Source organism: Nicotiana sylvestris, chromosome 3 (assembly GCF_000393655.2).
Source record: "Nicotiana sylvestris chromosome 3, ASM39365v2, whole genome shotgun sequence".
In the NCBI taxonomy this organism is placed as follows: domain Eukaryota; kingdom Viridiplantae; phylum Streptophyta; class Magnoliopsida; order Solanales; family Solanaceae; genus Nicotiana; species Nicotiana sylvestris.
Window position 1 is genome coordinate 163,303,699 of NC_091059.1, and position 21,985 is coordinate 163,325,683.

At 35.8% G+C, this 21,985-nt stretch overlaps 2 protein-coding genes across 2 annotated transcripts; both read left to right on the forward strand.

Moving 5' to 3' along the window:
* The first annotated feature begins 2,232 nt into the window (after positions 1 to 2,232).
* Positions 2,233 to 10,180, forward strand: LOC104213612 (bifunctional D-cysteine desulfhydrase/1-aminocyclopropane-1-carboxylate deaminase, mitochondrial). The gene is made up of 10 exons (XM_009763142.2): positions 2,233 to 2,571; positions 2,679 to 2,744; positions 3,893 to 4,087; positions 4,188 to 4,298; positions 5,018 to 5,109; positions 7,327 to 7,419; positions 8,459 to 8,516; positions 8,598 to 8,711; positions 9,154 to 9,251; positions 9,809 to 10,180. The coding sequence occupies exons 1-10, from the start codon at positions 2,266 to 2,268 to the stop codon at positions 10,011 to 10,013; spliced, it is 1,338 nt and encodes a 445-aa protein (XP_009761444.1). The 5' UTR covers positions 2,233 to 2,265; the 3' UTR covers positions 10,014 to 10,180.
* Positions 10,181 to 14,850: 4,670 nt separating this feature from the next.
* Positions 14,851 to 18,368, forward strand: LOC104213611 (glutamate decarboxylase). Its single transcript, XM_009763141.2, has 5 exons — positions 14,851 to 15,316; positions 15,947 to 16,147; positions 16,489 to 16,957; positions 17,073 to 17,125; positions 17,481 to 18,368. The coding sequence occupies exons 1-5, from the start codon at positions 15,023 to 15,025 to the stop codon at positions 17,970 to 17,972; spliced, it is 1,509 nt and encodes a 502-aa protein (XP_009761443.1). The 5' UTR covers positions 14,851 to 15,022; the 3' UTR covers positions 17,973 to 18,368.
* The last annotated feature ends 3,617 nt before the right edge of the window (positions 18,369 to 21,985 follow it).

Genomic DNA, 21,985 nt, shown 5'->3' on the forward strand with positions numbered 1-21,985 from the left:
TTGGTTAGACTTCGAAGTTGGCCGTTTAGTGAATTTTCATGGCCTCTTCCTAAAATAACAATACGTTAGTCTCTTTAGGACGCACCTTAATTAATCTTACCTTCTTAAATACGGGTGTGCATTTATGTAACCCAAATCCAAATCTCAACGGAGTCGAGACGTGTCGATAGCCTCGGGTATATTGATTGTGACGAGGTTCGAGATACGTTTTCACGACGTTGCAATTCTTTGTAAAAATAACAACAATAATAATAGAAGCGGTAAAATAATCATAATTTGCACTAAGTACATAATTGTTAAAATAAGATAAATAAGCCGGATATAACAGTTGAGTGACCATGCTAGAACCACGGGACTCGGGAATACCTAACACCTTCTCCCGGGTTAACAGAATTCCTTATCCGGATATCTGGTGCGCAGAATATTATTTAGAGTCAATTTCTTTCCTCGATTCGGGATTAAAACCGGTGACTTGGGACACCCTAAATCTCCCAAGTAGCGACTCTGAAATAATTAAACAAATCCCGTTCGATTGTCCTTTAATTGGAAAAAACTCCCTTCCGCGCCCCGCAAGGCGCGGGTGAAAAAGGAGGTGTGACAGCATTAAATGCACGGTCCGTTAGAGAGAGTATGATATTCACTGCCCACTGTTACACATTCTTTATTGACCCTCATAATTATTATATAAGAGGGGCTTGATCCTAAAACCTTGTTCTCTAGGTGTAACTATAAATAGTGAGCTCTACAAACATTTTACAATGAAATTTTTTATCATATTGACACGAGAATAATTATAACTTATAGTATTTTTTATATAATTTTTGAATATCTAAATTTTAATTTTAAAATACTAAGGTTAACTAATTCAATTTAATTTTAAAAATTTGCTAAAGTAACTCTCAATAAGTAAAGCGTGTCATATAAATTTGTAACATAGAATATTAATTAATATGAACAACAATTTGGCTTGCGTAAAGAGAGATTAGAGAGAAAAGTATGTGTAGAGTTTTTTCACTACATATGATGATTTATATAGGGTAATAAAATTAAATTATTTGTGCAGTTAAACCCTTGTAATATATATACATGTAACTCTTAATAGGCTTTTTATTTTCTTTGTTTAACACTCCTATTGAATGCGGAATATATATGTCATGTATACCCAACTTGTTACAAATCTGATATACCGGATGATTTCTAAAAGCTCGAGTAAGGTATTAACAATTAATCATTCGAACTAACAAATTTAAGCGTAATAGTTTGGGTTTGCGACCTCTTTGTGGCAATTTACTTCAATGTGTTAGTTATCTCGTGAAATAATTGATTCGACGCAATATATAACATTATCTGATTATCGGACCATAGTTTGATAGGACAAAGTTCTTAATATACCTAACTCCTCAAACAACTGTTTCAACCACGTTAATTCACATGGGGACAAGGTCATGGCCCTATCAAAAAGAAAAAGTTTAAAAATTAGAGGTAATTGTGGATAGCGAGAATTGAACTAAATGAGGTACGAATGTTTTGAATTCCTTGACTATTGAGTTATGCTTTTGGATATAATATATAGAGGTACAAAATAAAATTTTTCTTATATATACTGTGTAATTTTCCGGCGAAAGAGGTTCGATTGAATCTCGTTCTGCCGCCCTAAATCCACCTATGCGATTAACTATATATTTCTCAAAAGTGTTTTTTGAAAAAGTTTTATTAAGGAGAGACTATTTTTTTTGCTTATTAGAAACTGCTTCTGTTTCTACTCAAAAGTATTTTTTTTCCTTTAAAAAGTTTGGCCAAATACCTGCACTTTAAAAAAAGGCACTTTTAACCGAAAAAAAGCTTGGCCAAACCGGCTATAAGTCGGCCTTGATATGCCCAACAACTTCTATATAATAATTGTTCTACGGTCCTAGTATAGGAGGCTCCTCTACTAATTGCACCTTTAAGATATTTCACAATTCGAAGTACACAATTCCAATGAGTCTCAGTTGTTGACTTCATAATTTAATCTGATTCGCAATACTCATAAGAAAATATATGTACAATCTGATATCAACGGTATCTCTTGACTAAAGGCCATTTAGATGATGAATTAGAAAGAACAATCCCACCACAAAATATCATATAAAATAAAAAATTATACTATTATATAACATTCTCTCATTATTATTACGGCGTAAAAATGTATACTACTATTTATTGAGAATTAATTCTTACAACTAGCATGTAAGGAGTAGTAATAAGTCAATTTCAAAATTGAATATGCAGATTCGGGTTAATTTCCCTATTGGACTAAAGATAAAGAAAAAGGGAAAGGAAAGAATGTTGAGTTGCCAATGGAGTAGCTTCAGTAGAGTATGCTACAGCTCACCATTTTCTTTGCAACAATTCAATATTAAGGCGTTAAACTTGAACAGACATTATTGTCTTACCAAATCATCTATGGAGGATTCCAGTTCCCAGGTTTCGCCATCGCCCTTTCAATTTCTCACAAAGAAGCCTTACGAGCCTCCTCAATGGGCCTCTCATCTTAGCCCCCTTCCTTCTCACACTTTTTCCCTTGGACATGTAAGATAACAATCTATCTCTATTCGTCGGTTGTTATTTGTTTCGTTTATGCGTAGGAGAGAATTAATCATTCTGTTGTTTTTTTAAAATTGTGTGATTGTGCGTAGTTTCCGACTCCAATTCACAAGTGGAACCTGCCTAATTTGCCCAAGGACACTGAGGTTTGGTTAAAGGTAACTTTTCCCCCCATTTTAGCCTACCTCATTTGAAAATAAGGATGGACCAAGACAAACAGAGTAGTATTTTCTATGCACTAAAAAATAGGAAGAAATGTTTAAGCTATTTAACTATTATGTTTGATCCTTTCCTGTTAAAGCAACGAGACAATTTTATAAAAGGAAAATTTTGCTCTGAGGTTTTTCTGATGTCTTACTAGGCAAGCATATTGTTGTCTGCTTCGACCAACTCAGGACTCGGAAAAAAGTTGCAGTATAGAAGACTTTTTTGCAATTTTGGTTTAGCCGTGTACTGCTTGAAGCAAGTTCTTCTGATGTAGTCCCTCATACTAACATTTGCGACAGAATCTCTTTAATCTACCGCAGAATGCTAAAGTATGACATGGAGTCCTCCAAATTTCACTTAGGTCCTTACTGGGGGGAAAAAAGTTATTTTTAGGTAAAAAGAAAATTTAAAAAGAGGAGTGAGGTCTCAGAACTATATTTGATAACAGAAATTTCTTTCCATTTTTTTTATTGGAGTGATTACCCAACATTTTATATGTAACATCTGAGCACCTACTTTATGTGTTTGTTGAACTGAAAATTACTGTAGACTAGGGAGTAGAGTAATAAATGTGGTATCTTCGTGCAAGTAATGAAGAATGGCATAATCTAAAAAATTGAAATATTTTGTGAAGTTATTTGCAGTGGCATTAGACATGAGTCCTCTTTTAAATGTGTGTGTATGATGTTTGCCTGTATGGTAAAAAGCGGGAAACAAAATAAAAGGAAATCGTTAAAGGACACGACTATACACCATACTGAGAAATATCACAATCAATTAAGAAGCTGAGTGAAGTGAGAGCATCACATCAACCTATGTGCTGTCAAGTATACACTGCAGCTTGATTGTCTGGATATTTTGCTCGTTGTTGGGTCAGTACTAAGAGGTACTACTAGACCATTGATCATTTTTAAGATAGATGGTAAAGTTTCCTCTAAATTTTTTTTATAGTATATCTAAAGTATGAGTTCTTGGTCTATAGGGAGCCTGAGGATGGTTTTTCTTTTGTGCTATTGTTTCTCTCATGTGCTCTGGTTACCTTTTTCACTGTACCACTATTCCAGATTTATTCTAACATGAACGAATTTCGACTTTACAGCGTGATGATATATCAGGAATGCAATTGAGTGGAAACAAGGTCAGGAAGCTGGAGTTCTTGTTGGGAGATGCTGTGGCACAGGGGGCTGACTGCATAGTGACTATAGGTGGCATACAAAGTAATCACTGTCGTGCTACTGCTGTCGCTGCCAAGTACTTAAACCTTGACTGTTATCTCATCTTACGCACTTCAAAGGTATACCTTAGTTGTTCTTTTGGTATTTTGTTTGATTCCTACATCTGCCGCAAGTCATCACTTCATGTTTATGTGAATAACTTCTTTAGCTTTGTCACAGTTACTTGTGGATAAAGATCCTGGATTGATAGGGAACCTCCTTGTTGAGCGATTAGTTGGAGCGCACATCGATCTTGTCTCAAAAGAAGAATATGCAAAAGTTGGCAGTGAGGTCTATACTTTATTAATCCATACAAATTTTACTTGTATTTATAGTTATTTTCTTGCGTTACATTTGAGTTTTATAAAGATTTTTTTGTGCACCTTTTTCACTGAAGCACTCCCCTTGATTGGCTTTGGGCCTAGCTGACACTTGCCCCTTTCTTTTCAAACACTGGTCTGTGTAGAGGTATTTTGCATCACTGACTCATTTTGTGTCCTCTTTTTCCCACTAACACCTGGTACTAACACCTGGTACTCACGAAGTTAAATTTCAACTTGAAGCGTCAAAGAGTTTTCTCTCTTCCTTCTTCCTTCATAGATTCTGGTCTCCTTTTCCTCTCCTCCTCTGCCCCTCACCGAAGGAAAAAATTTACGCCCCGGAACTTTTCCTCTTTCCATTGATATATGGATTCCATTGAGGAGTTCTTTCACTATTCAGGCGCTGTCGACTAGTGCTAGTCGATGCAAGAATATGAAGCCACACATACCACGTGAAATCAGTAATCTGTGTGATAAAATAAAAATAGAAATAAGTTGCTGATTAATTGGTGAGCTGAGAACTAGTGTTGTCCTCCAATTTCGGGATGTGCTCTTGATTTTCCAAATGGAACTAGTATTTGAACCTTGTACAATTTTCAGTTGTACGGATGCTAAGTCTGTCCCATAGTAGCCTCAAGCTGATAGGTCTTATCTTCAATAGTACTGATCCTAATGTGTGTTACATCTCAGGCTCTTACCAAATTATTGAAGGAAGAGCTGTTAAATGAAGGAAGAAAGCCGTATGTCATCCCTGTTGGTGGATCCAATTCTTTAGGAACCTGGTGAGGCTCCTTTTCTTATGCAACTGGCTTGTTTCCTATGTCTGATAAATCCTAGGCCTACGTCCTTTCTTTTTCCTAATTTTCAGCATTTCACTTGCACCTTGAGATGTGCATTGGGTACTTTGAGAATCGCGTTTTATCCAAAAGTTCTTAATGATAACCTTCAGGTCTGAGTTTAGAGCTCCCTCACTGCGTTTGCCTTAATTTGAACTTCAATATGTGGTCAATTTCCCTTTTCATTGTGAAGCCTTCAAGAGTGAATATCTTTTCCATCTTGTGGTCCCTAATTGAGCCATAGCCTGCGGTATTAGTTTACTTCTGGTGCAAACGTTGACTCTACTTAAATCAGTATGCAACTCCATTTGCGGTGTGGCATACAGGATACCTACCTGTGTCACCTTTTTTTTTTTTATAAGAAGGATACCTTCCTATGTCACTAGCCTTGTTTCATTGAGTTTTTTTCTGTAAAGATAGTTGTCATCCTGCATTAAGTGGCTACATAAACTGTTATAGCGAATATCTATCCATCCTTCAGAAAATCATTCAATTTTTCCTTTTGACAAAGACAGAGTTTCTCTACAATCCTCAAAGTTTAACCTACAATATGTCAAGGGAAGACAGATAAGCTATGGTTCAGAAGGTTAATTTTGAGGTTTCCCCAGCTCGTTTTAAACAAAAGATAGCTTATATAAATACAGACTCTATCTTTCTGGAGCTATTTGTGGAAGAGTAGTGAGTGATGTTTAACAAACTAGAAAAGAGAGAAAGAGCATTAATGTCATATATGCATGTTATACGATGTTTTCTCATATAGAAGCCTTTTTACATTCTGCCTGCCTTGTATTCTTTTTTTTTTTGGTTGGGGGGGGGGGGTTAATTTTCTCCAGCTTCTCCCACAACCCTTATGTTTCGTTCTATTAGAATTGCAGTACTGGAGCAAATAAATGATTCTTATATGTTCGATTCATTGCTTGAATATTTGGAAGCCACGAGCCTTGGTTAGACTCAGTAATTATACTGTCTTCGCGCCTTCTATGTAGATAGTGTTACTAGTTTGGCTTGCTTTAACCGGTCCAAAATGAAAAGCTGCTCATTACCTGCCAAAAAATAGGTGTACTTGACGCTGTTGAAATTATCCAAACCCATCTAAGCTCTTACACCTGCTCGTTTTTCAAACCTATAAGATTAAGGCTTAGGTACCCGAAAAATGCTAGACCTACTGAGGCAGAGCAGAGAATTGTTATATGTTGTGCTAGAAGGCCAACAGTGGTATAAAGTTCAACCTCCTGTAAGGCGCTGCCAGCAGAAAGAAGAAAACTTAATATTGCATGATGTTGGACAGCAAGTGCTCTCAATTTCATATTGGACCGCAAATGCTGTCAGTTTCATATTCTCATATCTCATATTTAGCCTTCTTGTGTCTTTGTTGTTCAGTTCAGCTTCTGGTTCCATCTCAATATTTTTTTATTTTTTTTTCGTGTGTGTGTCTTCACAAAGACACTAATATTTGGAAGAATATTTGAGTTTCCATTGATACTGGCTGTTAATTATAGAACTCCACAGGGAGCTTAATCCCGTGTTGTAGTGATACGTAGAAGGGCCTACCTGGGACCTGAAATGAAGACCATGCTAGAAAATATGAAGTATAATCAAACATTTCATGTTCCTCTTACCAGATGAAACCTCCGCTGGCCGCTTGGAATTGAACAGTCAAATAATCTTATGGATTATTACATTAGCATTTTTCAGCTGCTCGTCAATATTCCTATTATCCTTTTCAACCCTAATATGATGACACTAGGTTAGCCAGGATGACTTATTTTCTTGATTGACAGAGCTATCAGCCCTTCAGAAGCTAGTAGCCCAGTTAGAATACATGCCAAGGTTCTGCCTTCTCTATGCTGATATTACTATCTTCCATAGAGTTACAGATACATGTTTAAAGAAAAGATCGAAGGATCAGCGTTAGTAGTTGAAGAACCAAGAGTTCCATCCTTTAATTTATTAGTAAGCACCTCAAATGCCTAAATTAGTACTTGGACTGAATTACGCTCAGACCATCAGGTTGCCATCCTTAAGTAATGGATAGTGATGGTACACATTCTAAACTATACACGGCTGAGTAAATTTTGCTCTAAAGGTTTGCCCTACGTCATGAAGAAATACAAAATCTGTGTCTTAGCTTCACCATTTTGATAAGTGTGACTATTTTTGCAGGGGCTATATTGAAGCAATCCGGGAAGTTGAGCAACAACTTCAGCACTCGAGCAGTGAATGGAAATTCGATGACATTGTTGTAGCTTGTGGCAGGTTTTGCACCTCCTCTGCATATTTTTATGATTTAGTATGCTATACATGGATTGTTGCATTAAAAATCGTCCATGTATGGAATCACTAAAAAGCAACACTTGCTAAAAGTATGGTTGAAAAGTTTGTCGAGGAGTCCCATAATAAGTAGGAATATGCTATGAGCTTAGAGAATGACCGAGACTTGTATTCCTAGTAAGGATAGTATACTCAATTGACCAATGACATGCCTTGACTGTAGTTAGACACACACATACTTCCTCTCTTGTTTGGTATTTCTATTACTGAGTGGCTTTGGTAGTTGTTCCTTAATGCATCAGTACATGTCAGTATGTTTGATATATGTTTTGAGTGTCTCTATGGTATCTGTGGAGGATCTTAGCTTCTTGATCCTGGCATCACGACACCCTATGGGATGTTGTAGGGGGCTCATTACCTTCTGGGACTATGGTCTTTTTGTTTTTATACAAATTGCAATTATCTTGCTTAAGGAGCTTTTGAATTGTTAACAGATTCTCCGTGGACATTGGTTCCGCCCACTTTTGTGGTGAGGCTCAATTTTGCCCTGCCTCCTAATAACCTGTTTTCCTATCAAAGCGTATGATGTGAGAGTATCTACCTCTGGAAACCAGATTGAATTCTCTAACATTTGCGTTGCATCTCTACATGCATAATTGAGTCTCCCTGTGCCAGGTGCTCTAAAAAGAGCAAAAGATTCTCCATTGACATTGCCACCAGCTTTTTGGTGCCTTCTAGTAGACCCTTTATCTATTAATACATTTGAGTCGAAAACATATTATTGAGAACCTGATTGAACCTGAAGAAATTTCCTTTCGCACTTCTAGGTGCCTCAGTTGTGCATCTCTAGTAGAATTTCTGGTTTATTTTGATATTTACTCTTCTTCGGGGAATGCTCGTACTCAATGAGTAACTCAACTTCCTAAAAATGATCTTTTGTTTTGTCTGGAGTTACATTATGGTGAAAGTCAATGATTTATCTTACAGTGTTCTAACATCAGTGCCATGTCTCCATGGTTTTCAGTGGGGGTACGGTCGCTGGTTTGTCCATTGCATCCAGGCTCAGTGGCTTAAAAGCAAAAGTAAATTGTTTTTGTCTTTATTTAAATTGCTCTCATCTTCAGACACAGCAAATGTCACTAATAAGTGGTTCGAGTTTGTAGGTTAATGCATTTTGTGTTTGTGACGATCCGGATTATTTTTATGAATATGTTCAAGGCCTACTTGATGGAATTAATGCAGGCGTTAGCTCACGTGACATTGTTAGCATTCAAAATGTAAGGAATTCATTGTTTTCTTCTTTCTTTAAGCATACCTGTTTTACATTCATCAATTTAATTGTGTAACTTCTTGAGGTAGTAATTTCATGATAAAACAATGTGACCTATTGATTGTAATTCATGGATATTTTGGTCTTTGTAACTGTAAGTGTTCTCTCTTCCCATGCTATACATTTTACATAGCTTATGACGTTTAACATGGATGGCTATGCTCAAAATAAAGGACTTCTTTCTGAATACCCTTCATGGCCAAAACTTTGATTGATAATTTTCCCTGCTAATAATGGTGTCTTCAAAATCTTATCATAAATCATTTATGTCCGCATCCATCTTGCTCAAGAGGAACTATGGAAATTCTGCATATGATGTCTTAGTCTAGTTCTCTGAGGAACTCCATGGTATCAACAAGTCTTGTATCTACACTTTGGTTTTTTAACAGGCGAAAGGCCTTGGGTATGCTATGAGCACAGCTGACGAGCTTAAATTTGTGAAGCAAGTTGCTGAAGCCACAGGTGTTATTCTCGACCCTGTCTACAGGTATGGCCAAGTGTGCCTTCTCATTCTTTCTTTATGCTCATATGGCAAGTGAGCATTCAACGGACTGTCTACACAATTCGCTTGTAGTCTGTAAAATCCATTGCACAAGCATGTTTTTAATCTAAAAACTGTCTGTTCTTATGAATGCACTAAATTTTGGAATGGTTGGAGAATAAATCTTTCGCTATGGAGCCCGTAATAGGGGAATCCTGGGTTATTTGGTAATGGAACATGGTTTATTGATATTGATTTTGTAAACTTGTCTGTATTGAAGTATGTTGTTGGCTTGCTATAGTGATTCTTTAAGAGGAGAAATGTAGTAAGATTCACTAGATGCCGAGTGTAACAGAAGGTTTTCGGCCTTTTTATCTTTAAACAACTAGTATACACCTGTTTTAAAGTTGAATTGAACCTTGCACTTGAATTATACGTAAATCGAGGGAGAACAGTGAGACTGAGTGATACACAACTCAAATTACTGATATTGATTCTTGATTGTCTATTTGTGAGGATGCCTTAGCTTGTTGACACATTCTTTTGATTGTTCATTGTTACAGTGGTAAAGCAGCTTATGGAATGATAAAAGACATGAACGAGAATCCAACAAAGTGGGAGGGAAGAAAGATTCTCTTCATACATACAGGTGGCCTACTGGGATTATATGACAAAGCTGATGAAATGGCCTCATTAATGGGAAAATGGCGTAAGATGGATATCAATGAATCTACCCCAAGACAAGAAGGCATCGGCAAAATGTTCTAAATCGTGAAAGAGGTGATGCCAAATTGTGTTGTCAACATGTACAGGATGAGCATCAGCATTTCTAGATTTTTTTACTCGAATAAAAGAAAGTGCTTTGTGCCACTTGTACGAATGGTTGAATTATGGATATGATTTATCTCTTGAAAGCTTGAATAATTGGAGTTAAATGGCGGATGTGAAAGTAGAGGGCCCATGACTAGAAGTTTTGGCAGCTAAAAGATGTGGTTAACTATGTTATCTGGATTTTAAAGGACTTTGTCGCTGCTAGTCAATTCGAAAGGGTAATCCCTGATGCCAAAGGACCGCTGAAAATGATATAGGAACCACTAATGCAAGGCGGGTGGGAGGTAATAGGTACCTGGGGAATTAGTTGAGGTACGTGTCATAATAATAATTAATAATAATAAAAATAATAAAATACATTGTTTTAAACAAGTTGATAGGGGATAAACAACTGAGAAATCTTGAGATAGTCAAGAGATCATGCTATTCAATTCGTTCTGCATCAATGGAGATATTTTGAAAGTTGAGAGTTATTTTCTTGGGGTCCATATTATGTATCGCAAACCTTATAATTGAAACCAACTTTGTGAGGTTTAACCTGTGTGATGTTGGCAAAATCAAGCAATACATCTAACAAAATCAATACAACTCGTAACGTTCAAGTTAACGTAAGGAATTTTGAAAATCTTCATTAAGATTAATGTACTATTATCCAAATCACAGGTTTTCTTTGGTTCGCAAGAGAAGGGTAAGCTCCAGCCAGGGGCGGCTCAATGGTAAAGTCACTCAAGCAATTGCTTGAGGCCCCACATCTAGGGGGGCCGAAATTTTATGATACTGTATTAAATAATTGATTTGTATTCGATAAAATTTTAAAAAAATATTTAGTATATAAAAAAAGTATATCTTTCATAAACAAGGAAACTATGAGACCGATAGATATAATTTGGGAATAGGAATAATAACTTACATGTGAATTTATTTTTTGCCTCTTTATATATTATCATTATTATCACATGACTCACATTAATTTTTATTACTTTCTCAACACTGATGGGGCCTTCAAACATGAATGTAACAAATCAGGTATTGGAGGAGTCTTTAGAAACCATAAGGGAAACTGAAGGGTTTCAAAAGATAGACAATGCTCATTCTCCTATACACTCAAAACTCCAAGCAATCCATGAAGGAATAAGAATAGCAACTATTTATGACTTGTTTCCACTAGAAATAGAAACAGACTCCACTGAAGTCATCAATGCATTAAACCAAGACCACTTTGCCATGACTAATACTATTCATTCATGCAGGTTATTGATGCTCCAGCAGAACGACCTGTTCCTACGGCATAACTTTCGTGAAGGAAACCAAATAGCACACCTATTGGCAACAGATGCATGTAAAGATGCTTTTTGGCAACCATGTAAGGATACAGCAAAACTACATCCAACTCCGCCTCATTTTGTGACCTCACAACTAGCAAAGGATCTGGATGTTGTCCACCACTACAAGAAGTCACTAGACATTTCGGCTTGTAATAGACTAAAACTTCTAGGAAACCAAAATGTCACAAACATTGGTTCACCAAGTTGTGACAAGTTTTACTTTCGAAGTGTATGTACCAAGAACAACTTCTAGTCTTTATATAATATAACTATCCGTATTATCAAAAAAAAAAACTTTTATTACTTTCTCTTTAAACTGATTTTTAATTAATCTTTTATATTCCTTTTAGCCTTTCTAGACGTATAAGTCCATTGTCTCATAAAATATTCTGTCAAATATGATAGTAGAAAGCAACTGCGAACTCTTTGACTATTTGTTAAACCATGTTCAAATGTTCTATACTTTTCTTATTACTCTCCATCTAAAATTTATTATTTTTTGATATCTTTTGTTTGAAAGTATATGTATTGTCTTTTCTAATTTATTTCTAATATGTCAACAAGATAATATGAATTCACATATTAAAAATGCTAAAAAAAAGAGGGAAGAATTGAAACTTTAATACAATTCCTAAAAATAAGAACAATTTATGGTAGATAAACAAATCACTAATATAACTGACTTAGAAGAGAATGGAATCCAAGAAGAAGAAGAAGTTGGTGAGAGTTTAACAAAGATATTTTAGAAAATCAAGAAATCCTAAAAGAATTGAATAATAATCTTAGAAAGTAGAAATATATATATAATCCTAATTAAGAAATCGATTATTGTTATTATAATTTTACATCTCAAAAAGCTACAAAAATAGATTTCAAAATAAAATTTTATTAAATGAGTTTTTAAGTATGGATAAACTTAGGGCCCTCGTTGAAGTTTAGGTTTAGATCCCGGATACCGTTGAGCCGCCTCTGACTCCAGTGAACGAGATACAGAAACAATAAAACCATCAAACTGTTCTCAATTTATATAAATGTCGTTTGTGGCACCATTTATTTCACTCTAACTAAGATCAAAACCGAAATCGTTATACAAATACAATCTAATTACCTCCAATTTGATTAAAACAAATAAACCAGAAATGCGAATATGAAAATGGATATCGCAGTTGCTAACAATCGTTAATAAGAAATCGAGCTACAGTTTATTAAAAGCGTATATGCACCAAAGATGTGAAAAATATCACTATGAAATCACTTACTATAAAGTAATTACAAAAAATAATAGGGATAATTTCTCATAAATACAACTCATACACCTGACTTGCAACATAATAGCCTAGATACCACTTTACAAATCTATAACCCAAAAATAATAGGCTCCCGAAAGGCAACTTATTTTACACAATCAACTACGGTTATTGCTCCCTCTTTATACAATCAGTTGTTTTCATTCTCTTGATTTCCTTTGATTATTAAGCATTTGATAAAAAAATGCAAATCAGTCACAATACAACTTAAAAATCCTGAATAATACATACTATCTTATGGTAAGAAATTCAAACACTTTTATGTGCAATTGCTGAAGCAATCCAACAGGATAAAAGAAAAATAAAAACTTAGTAAATGAATGGTAGATTCCCTCCAACGCGTACAAAATCTTTTTCATATAGCACATACACGAAAAAGAAGAAGAGAAAGAAGTGTCAAACTTCCGTAGAGGCCTCTTACACATTGACAATGTATATACATCCTTATAAACTGAAAAAATATATAATTATATAACATTATACACAAATATACACATTTATACACAATTATACAATACTGTATATGTGTATATAAACACCACTTATGCAATATTTCCACTAGAAAATATAGAATGTCCAACACTACACTTACTGTAAATAATGTATTAACTTGTATAAACATGTATAATAGTGTATAAGAGGTGTTTGTGTATACATATACAATTATACACTATTATACAGTGTTGATACAAGCTGCTACATAGTTATGATTTTTTATCCAAGCCTCGAGTTGTAGTAGAAGGTATTGGATGATTCAACTCGTCAATAGGTTAACAATTTTGCACCAACGATTCGGAATTCAACACACAGATAAGATACATTCAATTTCAGATTCGAGACTTCAGGGTCATAATAATAATGACCAGAACTTCAAACTTCAAAATCTTCCAAAATTAGTGGTTATTTTTTTGGTGCAAACCAAGTTTGAGAGCTATTTATTTTCAGACTGTGTGTATTTTTATTTTTCTTTAAAAAACTTCAATATTCTTTTGCTTGCCACCATGGACGACGGAGTAGGAGCCCGAGCCTTCTTCGAGCCGTTGATGGCAGAACTGCGTAGGGAGTAGGGAAGGGGGAATAACGGGGGCTAGGTTAAGAAAGGATGAGGATCTATGTGGGTTATAAAGAAAGAAGCGAGATGCGGTGAAAGAGAATTTGGTGTGCTTGGAATGAAGAAAGAAGAAAATAATAAAAACCGTAAAAGTGTGTCTTTAATAATGGGCTAAATGCTGAAAAATTTCTTTCAAGTTATGTATAACATGGGCTAAATAGGGTAAGAGCTTCAAATCTGGGTCATTTTCGGTTGGACTGTTAAGCCAAGTGATAAGGGCCGTAATTCTTTCAAAATAATAATTATTACTAATCGATACTCCCTCCGGTCCACAATAAGTGATCAATTTACTTTTTTATTTTGGTCTAAAATAAGTGTCCATTTATATAATCAAGAAAGAATTCAATTTGTTTTTACAAAATTACCCTTATGTATATATGCCTCAAAAGTTTTTTTACTCCCTCACATTAAATATTTAATTAAGGGTAGTTTAGTCATACTATGTATTTTTATATAGAATTTAGTATTTTCTTAATAGGCGTGTCAAAAGAAAATTTGTCACTTATTGTGGACCGCAGAGAGTAACTTGGTAAATTCAACAACAACACAACAAATTAGTGTAATCCCATAAGTGGGGTATGACAGTGGCAAAACTAAGAATTTTGTGAAGGGTGTTCAAATTTGAAAGAAGTGAATTTTTTTTTAACAAAGGGTATTCAATATATGTTATATACTTCTAAAACATAATAATTTAAATATACACAAAATATAATTTTTTGACGAAAGGTGATAATTGATCACATTATGGCCACTGACTGAGGTGGGGAGAAGTTAATGTGTATGCAACTTATCCCAATTTTATAAAAATAAAGAGGTTGTTTTTCATAGAATCTAATAATGAATCTAATACTACTGATCAAATTACACAGAACATGTTTGTAAAAAATAAAATAAGATTGTCGTGTATATAGACTCTTTTCGTCAGGCTGTTTACTGATCTCCACGTACAGCAAAAAATAATTCAGATTAGGAAAACAAGCGTCGGCAAATCCTTCACGTCAGTTGTGTTGTAGAGTATATTAAAAGCAGCAGGTGGGGAACTCTTCCCTTTTTCCAAACCGCCACTGCGCACTACGTGTCACTCCCATATTTACCCATCCCCTAATCACACTCTTATTTATTCCCCATTTTCTCCGATCAATCACCACTCTATACTTTTCCCCAATTCCCTTACAGAGCAGTTTGCAGAAAACAGAGGAAAAAATGGTAGTAACAACGACGTCAATTAGTGACTCAAACGAGAACTTGCACTGTACATTTGCGTCAAGATATGTACAAGAATCTTTGCCTAAGTTCAAGATCCCAGGCAGGTCCATGCCTAAGGAAGCCGCTTTTCAGATTGTTAACGATGAGCTTATGTTGGACGGTAATCCCAGGTTGAATTTAGCCTCCTTTGTTAGCACGTGGATGGAGCCCGAGTGCGACAAGCTTATCATGTCTTCCATTAATAAGAACTACGTTGACATGGATGAGTACCCTGTTACTACTGAACTTCAGGTCAGTAATTTATTCCCTTTCTTTCTGCACTCTCTGATACTTCTTAGTCGTACCTTATATGGTGATGTTTGCCTGGACACGGGTAATTTGACATATATATTGTATTAACTGTAGTGTTGTATTAGTTGAAAAGTCAGTTTGATTAGTAAAATCATATCAAAGTTAAAATTTAGATACTTTCAGGTATTTGAACACTGAAAGTTAATAGTAGTAGTAGTAATTAGTCCCTCCGTTTCATTTTCATTTTATGTGGCAGGTAGTTGACAGGCATGGAATTTTTTTTAAAAAGATAAATATCTTGGAACTTGTGATCTTAAATTTGAGATGAGATTTCATAAAAGCATGCCATTTTAGGGTAAATAAGTAGTTTAAAGGTAAGTAGTAAATTTTTTCCAAATATTGAAATGTATCATTTTCTTAAACATGCTAACCACAAAAAACTGGAATAAAGGGTGTATATAGTAAGGGGATTGTGTTAAATATGTTGAACGTCCACATACAAAGAGTGTGGATAAATTGCAATGAAAGGAGAGTAGTACTTTTTCTTCTTGATGCATACCTTTTTGTTTGTTATATTTTCAAGTCAATAATTTTGATATTCAGAATGCTTCAATTTTCGTCTCCTTGCAGAATCGGTGTGTTAACATGTTAGCACATCTTTTCCATGCTCCAGTTGGTGACGATGAAACCGCAATAGGAGTTGGTACAGTGGGTTCATCAGAGGCAATCATGCTTGCTGGCCTTGCTTTCAAACGCAAATGGCAGGCGAGAAGAAAAGCAGAAGGCAAACCTTTCGATAAGCCTAATATAGTGACTGGAGCTAATGTACAGGTGATTCAAACTTTTAGTCAAACTTCCGTTTTGTAGTTATAACTCTCTTGCTTGTGCTTTTTGGATGACTTGTTAATTTCTGTAACTCCAATTGGACTTCTCTCTTTATTCTTGTAGATGTATTTTTCGGACTAAATGTCATCAGATGGAAGTAGCTTCATTTAAACAAATATTTTGTGTCAATTGTCAATACTGGTCCCTTGATCACCCGTTGAGTACAAGCTTAACTACTGAAACCCCATTAGTCCTGTAGAACTCCGTGATTACTATAGTTGAGTTTCGCTGTTATTTGTTGTCTGTAATTCTGCTGAAAATTTTCTGTCTGAATTTATGGGGTATAGGTCTGCTGGGAAAAATTTGCAAGGTACTTTGAGGTTGAATTGAAGGAGGTAAAATTAAAAGAAGGATACTATGTAATGGACCCTGCTAAAGCAGTAGAGTTGGTAGATGAGAATACAATATGTGTTGCTGCAATTCTTGGTTCCACTCTGACTGGGGAATTTGAGGATGTAAAGCTCCTTAACGAGTTGCTTGTAAAAAAGAACAAGGAAACTGGATGGGATACGCCGATCCATGTTGATGCTGCCAGTGGAGGATTTATTGCTCCTTTCTTGTGGCCAGATCTTGAATGGGATTTCCGCTTGCCTTTGGTGAAAAGTATAAACGTCAGTGGTCACAAGTATGGACTTGTATATGCTGGTGTTGGGTGGGTAATATGGCGGAGCAAGGAAGATTTGCCCGAGGAGCTTGTGTTTCATATAAATTACCTCGGATCTGATCAGCCTACTTTTACTCTCAACTTCTCTAAAGGTAATATCAAATGATGTTCATATGCAATGTGATTAAATAAGTAATGCTTTGTCGTTTCAGGCAGTTTTTGACGTTCGTTGATGTTAAGCTTTAATGCTTTATCTTCCAATTTCAGGTTCCTATCAAATAATTGCCCAGTATTATCAGTTAATAAGGCTTGGCTTTCAGGTAATTACTGAGATCCTCTGTTTCTCTAAGCCTGTAGATAATTACCTGGATTGTATTTATTATAAGTTAAAGCTGAGTTCTTTTTGAAAGCAAATTTTTAATCTCATTTGTTTAGTCCTATAAAATTAAAATTCTATCGCCACTGCAGAATATCTGTGAATTCAGAAAAATAAAAGTTACTCAGGAATAGTTAGTGGAAGAAACCAGTGGAAGTTTGTTAGTTTTCAAACTGATATTTGTGAACCAAAAGATATATAACCTGCCATCAATCACATCGTTCGCCTTGAAACTTTTGCTTCACGACTGTTGCTTAATCAAGATGAAATTTTTAAACCTTTTGGTTCTGATCTTCAAGGGTTATAAGAGCATCATGGAGAATTGCATGGCAAATGCAAAAGTACTAACGGAGGGAATCACAAAAATGGGCCGGTTTGATATCGTCTCTAAGGATGTAGGCGTGCCTGTAGTAGCATTTTCTCTGAGGGATAGCAGCAAATATACAGTGTTTGAAGTGTCTGAGCATCTTAGAAGATTCGGATGGATTGTCCCAGCATACACCATGCCACCAGACGCTGAACACATTGCTGTTCTGCGTGTTGTGGTTAGAGAGGATTTCAGCCACAGCTTAGCTGAGAGACTAGTATCCGACATTGAGAATGTTCTGAAAGAGTTAGATACACATCCACCTCCCTTACCCACAAAGGCTGCCCGTGTCACTGCAGAGGAAGTGCATAATGATAAGGGTGATGGGCTTCATCAGTTTCACACAGATATTGTAGAGACTCAGAAAGACATACTCAAGCATTGGAGGAAAATAGCAGGGAAGAAGACCAGCGGGGTCTGTTAATTCAGTTATAACAGAGATTGCTTTTGTGATGTTCCTAGCTGTACAACCTCTAGTCACACTTGGTTTATTCGGCACCTCTTCGATTATGCCATGTAGTATGTCTGTCGTGGTAGCTCCTTCCATGCACCTATGTAGTTTTTTGGTACTGTAAGTGCTTTCGTGATCTTTCTATATATGTTAGTATAAGTATATTTTGGGTTGCTGTACTGGGAATGAAAGTTCCCAAAAGCCAAATTAAATGATGGTCGCTTATATGAGTAAGAAGACGCTCCTATTATTGGTGTAAGTGATTTCCTTCACATGTTATCTTTGGCTTGGCTGTCTCTCCTTCAAGGAGATGACTATTCAAACCTCAATGTATGTGCTTAATGAAAATTCCATGAACATGTTCCCTTATCGGTTCTTTGAAGTGTCCACTATAATTATTAGGATAAGGTGCCTTATCGTGTGCAGGATCCCTTTTGTGATCCCTACCTGGCCGAGTTGAGGTCGAAGCTCTTTGTTAATTTTTTTACATCTTGTTACAATATACAACCAGAAGGCCTAACGAATGTTAACTAATTAACCTAATTGCTTGGTGATTTCGTCTACTAACTTGGATAACAATTTATAAAGCTTAAATTGTAAATCACACCCCGAGGAATGCTTGGATCATGGTATACTGCCTACATCCCTTAGGGTATGGCCCTTTTCCAAACTCTATTTAAACGTGGGATATTTCATACATTAGGTTGCATTTTTTTTAAGAAAAAAAAATTGTAAGTGTGCATGCGACTTGTCAACATGACATGTGACAAACATCGAGAGAAGTGACTGTATAGGGTAAAATCGATGCATATTAAATACTCGAATAATAGAGTGAAATATGGAATCGAAGACATATGGAAGACGAAGCAAGTGGAAGCCAAGGCCAAGGACATTAACTTCGGTTGGCATCGGGCAGACCCCAAAGTGAACATTGATAACGAGGACAAACAAATATTCGTCACCCGATGACATTCAATGAAGAATATTCCTCAATATTAAATACACAATCCGTTACAAAGAGTTTTGATATTCATAGTCTGCCGTTATATATTCATCAATGCCCCCCATAATTATCATTTAAGAGGGGTTTGATCCTAGGACCTTGTTCCCTAGGTGTAACTATAAATAGTGACTTCAACAGGCATTATAAGACACAAAAAATTCCGACAAACTTATGCTACACATTATTCTAAGCTCAATAATACTTTATTCTCTGTCTATCAATATTCTTAGTACTATCTTCGGAAGCGTTGTCCCGGAACCAAGCTGCTTGTTGTCTTATCTCGATTTCAATGCTAAGTCTTACAATTTGTTTAATTTATTTATCATTTTGGGATCAAATTGATTCGTTTGTCTATAAATCACGTTATAAATTCAACTGTACCATTTTACGAGTAAATAGCTTGGCGCCCATCGTGGGGCTTAGACAGTTGCGTAATTGAGTTGATCCTTGCATCTATTACTAATATGCTTGATTCTTTGTTTCTTAGCAAAAAAATCGTAAAAGATGGCAACTAACGATAACAACATCGTACACAACATTGAGGCTCAAGAAAATCAGCCTCAACACGGGGATTCGATCAGTGATACCCACAACAAGGAGGACGTAGCCACGCCGGTTCATGGGGGCAATATCCATGGCACGTACGAGAGGCAACTCCTAATGATGCTAAAGACAAGCACGTTGCGGAAACGGTGAGAATCCTGAGAGGACAACAAAAGGCTATTATGGGCCATCTCTCATGGCAAGACCAGACCATAACAGAATTGAGGCAAGCGCTGTCGGATGCTTCCAACAACGTGAATGGAAGAGGTCCAGTGCCTCCTGGTGATCCCACAAACCAAACAACACAAAAGGTCGATAACAACACTCCGAGGGGTGAGGTTGGCTTCGACGGGGCCGTGATCGAGGGTGGATCTGGTAACAACAACGATAATGTTCCCTTTAAAATCGAGCTCATGCAATTTATGTGGGAAATAAATGCCAAAATGAATCAAATTCCGGTCGCACCGCCAGTGTTGAATGGAGCAGACTCAAAGAAATATACCCAGTTACCGTTCAAACCAAGCACAACACAAGAGTTAATCCCGAAGCGGTTCAAAATTCCAAACGTACCAAAATATGATGGGACTTCAGATTCTCAGGAGCACATCGCCTATACAACGGCGGTGAAAGAAAACGACTTAGCTCCGCACGTGATTAAGTCGGTCTTGCTGAAGAAGTTTGGGGAAACCCACATGTAGACATGTGATTTTTGACCTAGATTTTTTATATTTTAGCATGTAAATATTTAATTTAGGCTTAATATCAGTATTTCAACTAATTTTTACTCTTTTACTTTATTTTATTACAAAAAAAATAATTACAAAAAAAATAATTTCATTAATGTTTTGTAGTCATTTTTAATCTTGGAAAATACCAAAATAGGTTTGTTTTAACGGTTAGTCTTATTTTAATAGTTATTTTATTTAAGTAGGATTAATTAGTAAATGATGTAATATTTTTAGTCTTGTTCACGGAGAAAGAATAAAAATTGGGCTCAAACAACCCATTTTTAAGCCTAATTTTCGGACCTAGCCCATAATTCCTAGGCCCATACCCCTAACCTAAAAAACCCTATAAAACAAACAAGACCTAATTTCCTAGACCCTAGGACCTAAGAGACAACAATCAGCCGCAATACACTTTATGAAAATCAGCCGAAAATACAACAAAAGAAAAACGCCTAAGACGCCAAGGAACCTAAGGACGTAAGAAAAAAGATCTGAAAGACATCCTTAGAACAGATGCGCCGTTTTCCACATAATAGACCCCCCCAGCATTGCACCTTCTTCTTCAGCGTTTGAAAGGTAGGACCCTAGCTTCTTCTTCTTGAACCAAAAACAAGATCCCTAACACACAGAACCTTAAGTCGTTTATCTGATATGGGGAGGACCTAAAAAAACCTAACAAAAAGAAGAACTCTGGATTCCTGAACAAACCAGGCAGCACACAAAGAGAGAAAAACCGAGCAGCCATTTTTCTTGGCAGATCTTCCTAAAAATGAGTAGCTTTGGTTTTCCATCATGATTTCAGTTTTTTAGTTTGATTTAATTCGAAAAATCAGAAAAAAGAGATTCAATTCCTGTTTTGACTTTTTGTTTGTGGAAATTGATTGAGAGGCTATTGAGGCCGGAGTTTCTGTCGCCGTTCATGTCCGATTGAGTTTACGATTTGGGTGTGTCGTTATTCTCAGTTTCTTCTACTTTGTTAAAAGAGTTTCAACTAAACAGAATCGGAAGGAATATGAAATGCTTGGATTTCTGTTTGGTCTAATTAACGTGGTAGATTGAGGCGAGGTTATTTCAGCCCGCGTCCCGTTTTGATTTACAATTCTAGAATTTCTGTTTGAGATTTTTTCAGGTTCGTCTTTCGGTTTTTCTTGCTCCGTTTTTTGGTGTGATTCAATGAACACCTTGACGTTTGGCTAATTGAAATTGTTTGAAATGTCTTTGATATGTTCGAATCTGAATTTCGCAAGTTCTGTGTTCTTATTTGTTTCTTTCTAGCATTATAAATTGGTAATTGCCGGAGTATTTCATCACATTTGATTGTGAAGCTGTTGGGATATATAATTGTTGCTATAATGTGCTTAACTGTTCGGAGTAATTCTTAATTGTTGCACAATTAATCTTGCAAATAATGTGCTTCTACCATTGTTATCTTGAGTTTGGATTACTTCTAGTGAGAATAAGTTCTTGTTTTAGTAATGTAAGCACGTGATTTTTGCCCTATATGAGAATTACTCCCAAAAAATTCAAAAATAAAATGATTTTTCTTTGGTGTACAATTTTGTGATATTTTGAAGAATTATTTGTATTTGTCTGTGCGTGTTTATTCGCTAAATTAATAAAAAATACAAAAATATGTCGCATTTTGCATGTAGGATTTAATTCTACAATTGTTAGTAATTAAAATTGTTTTACAAAAATTAAAAATTACAAAA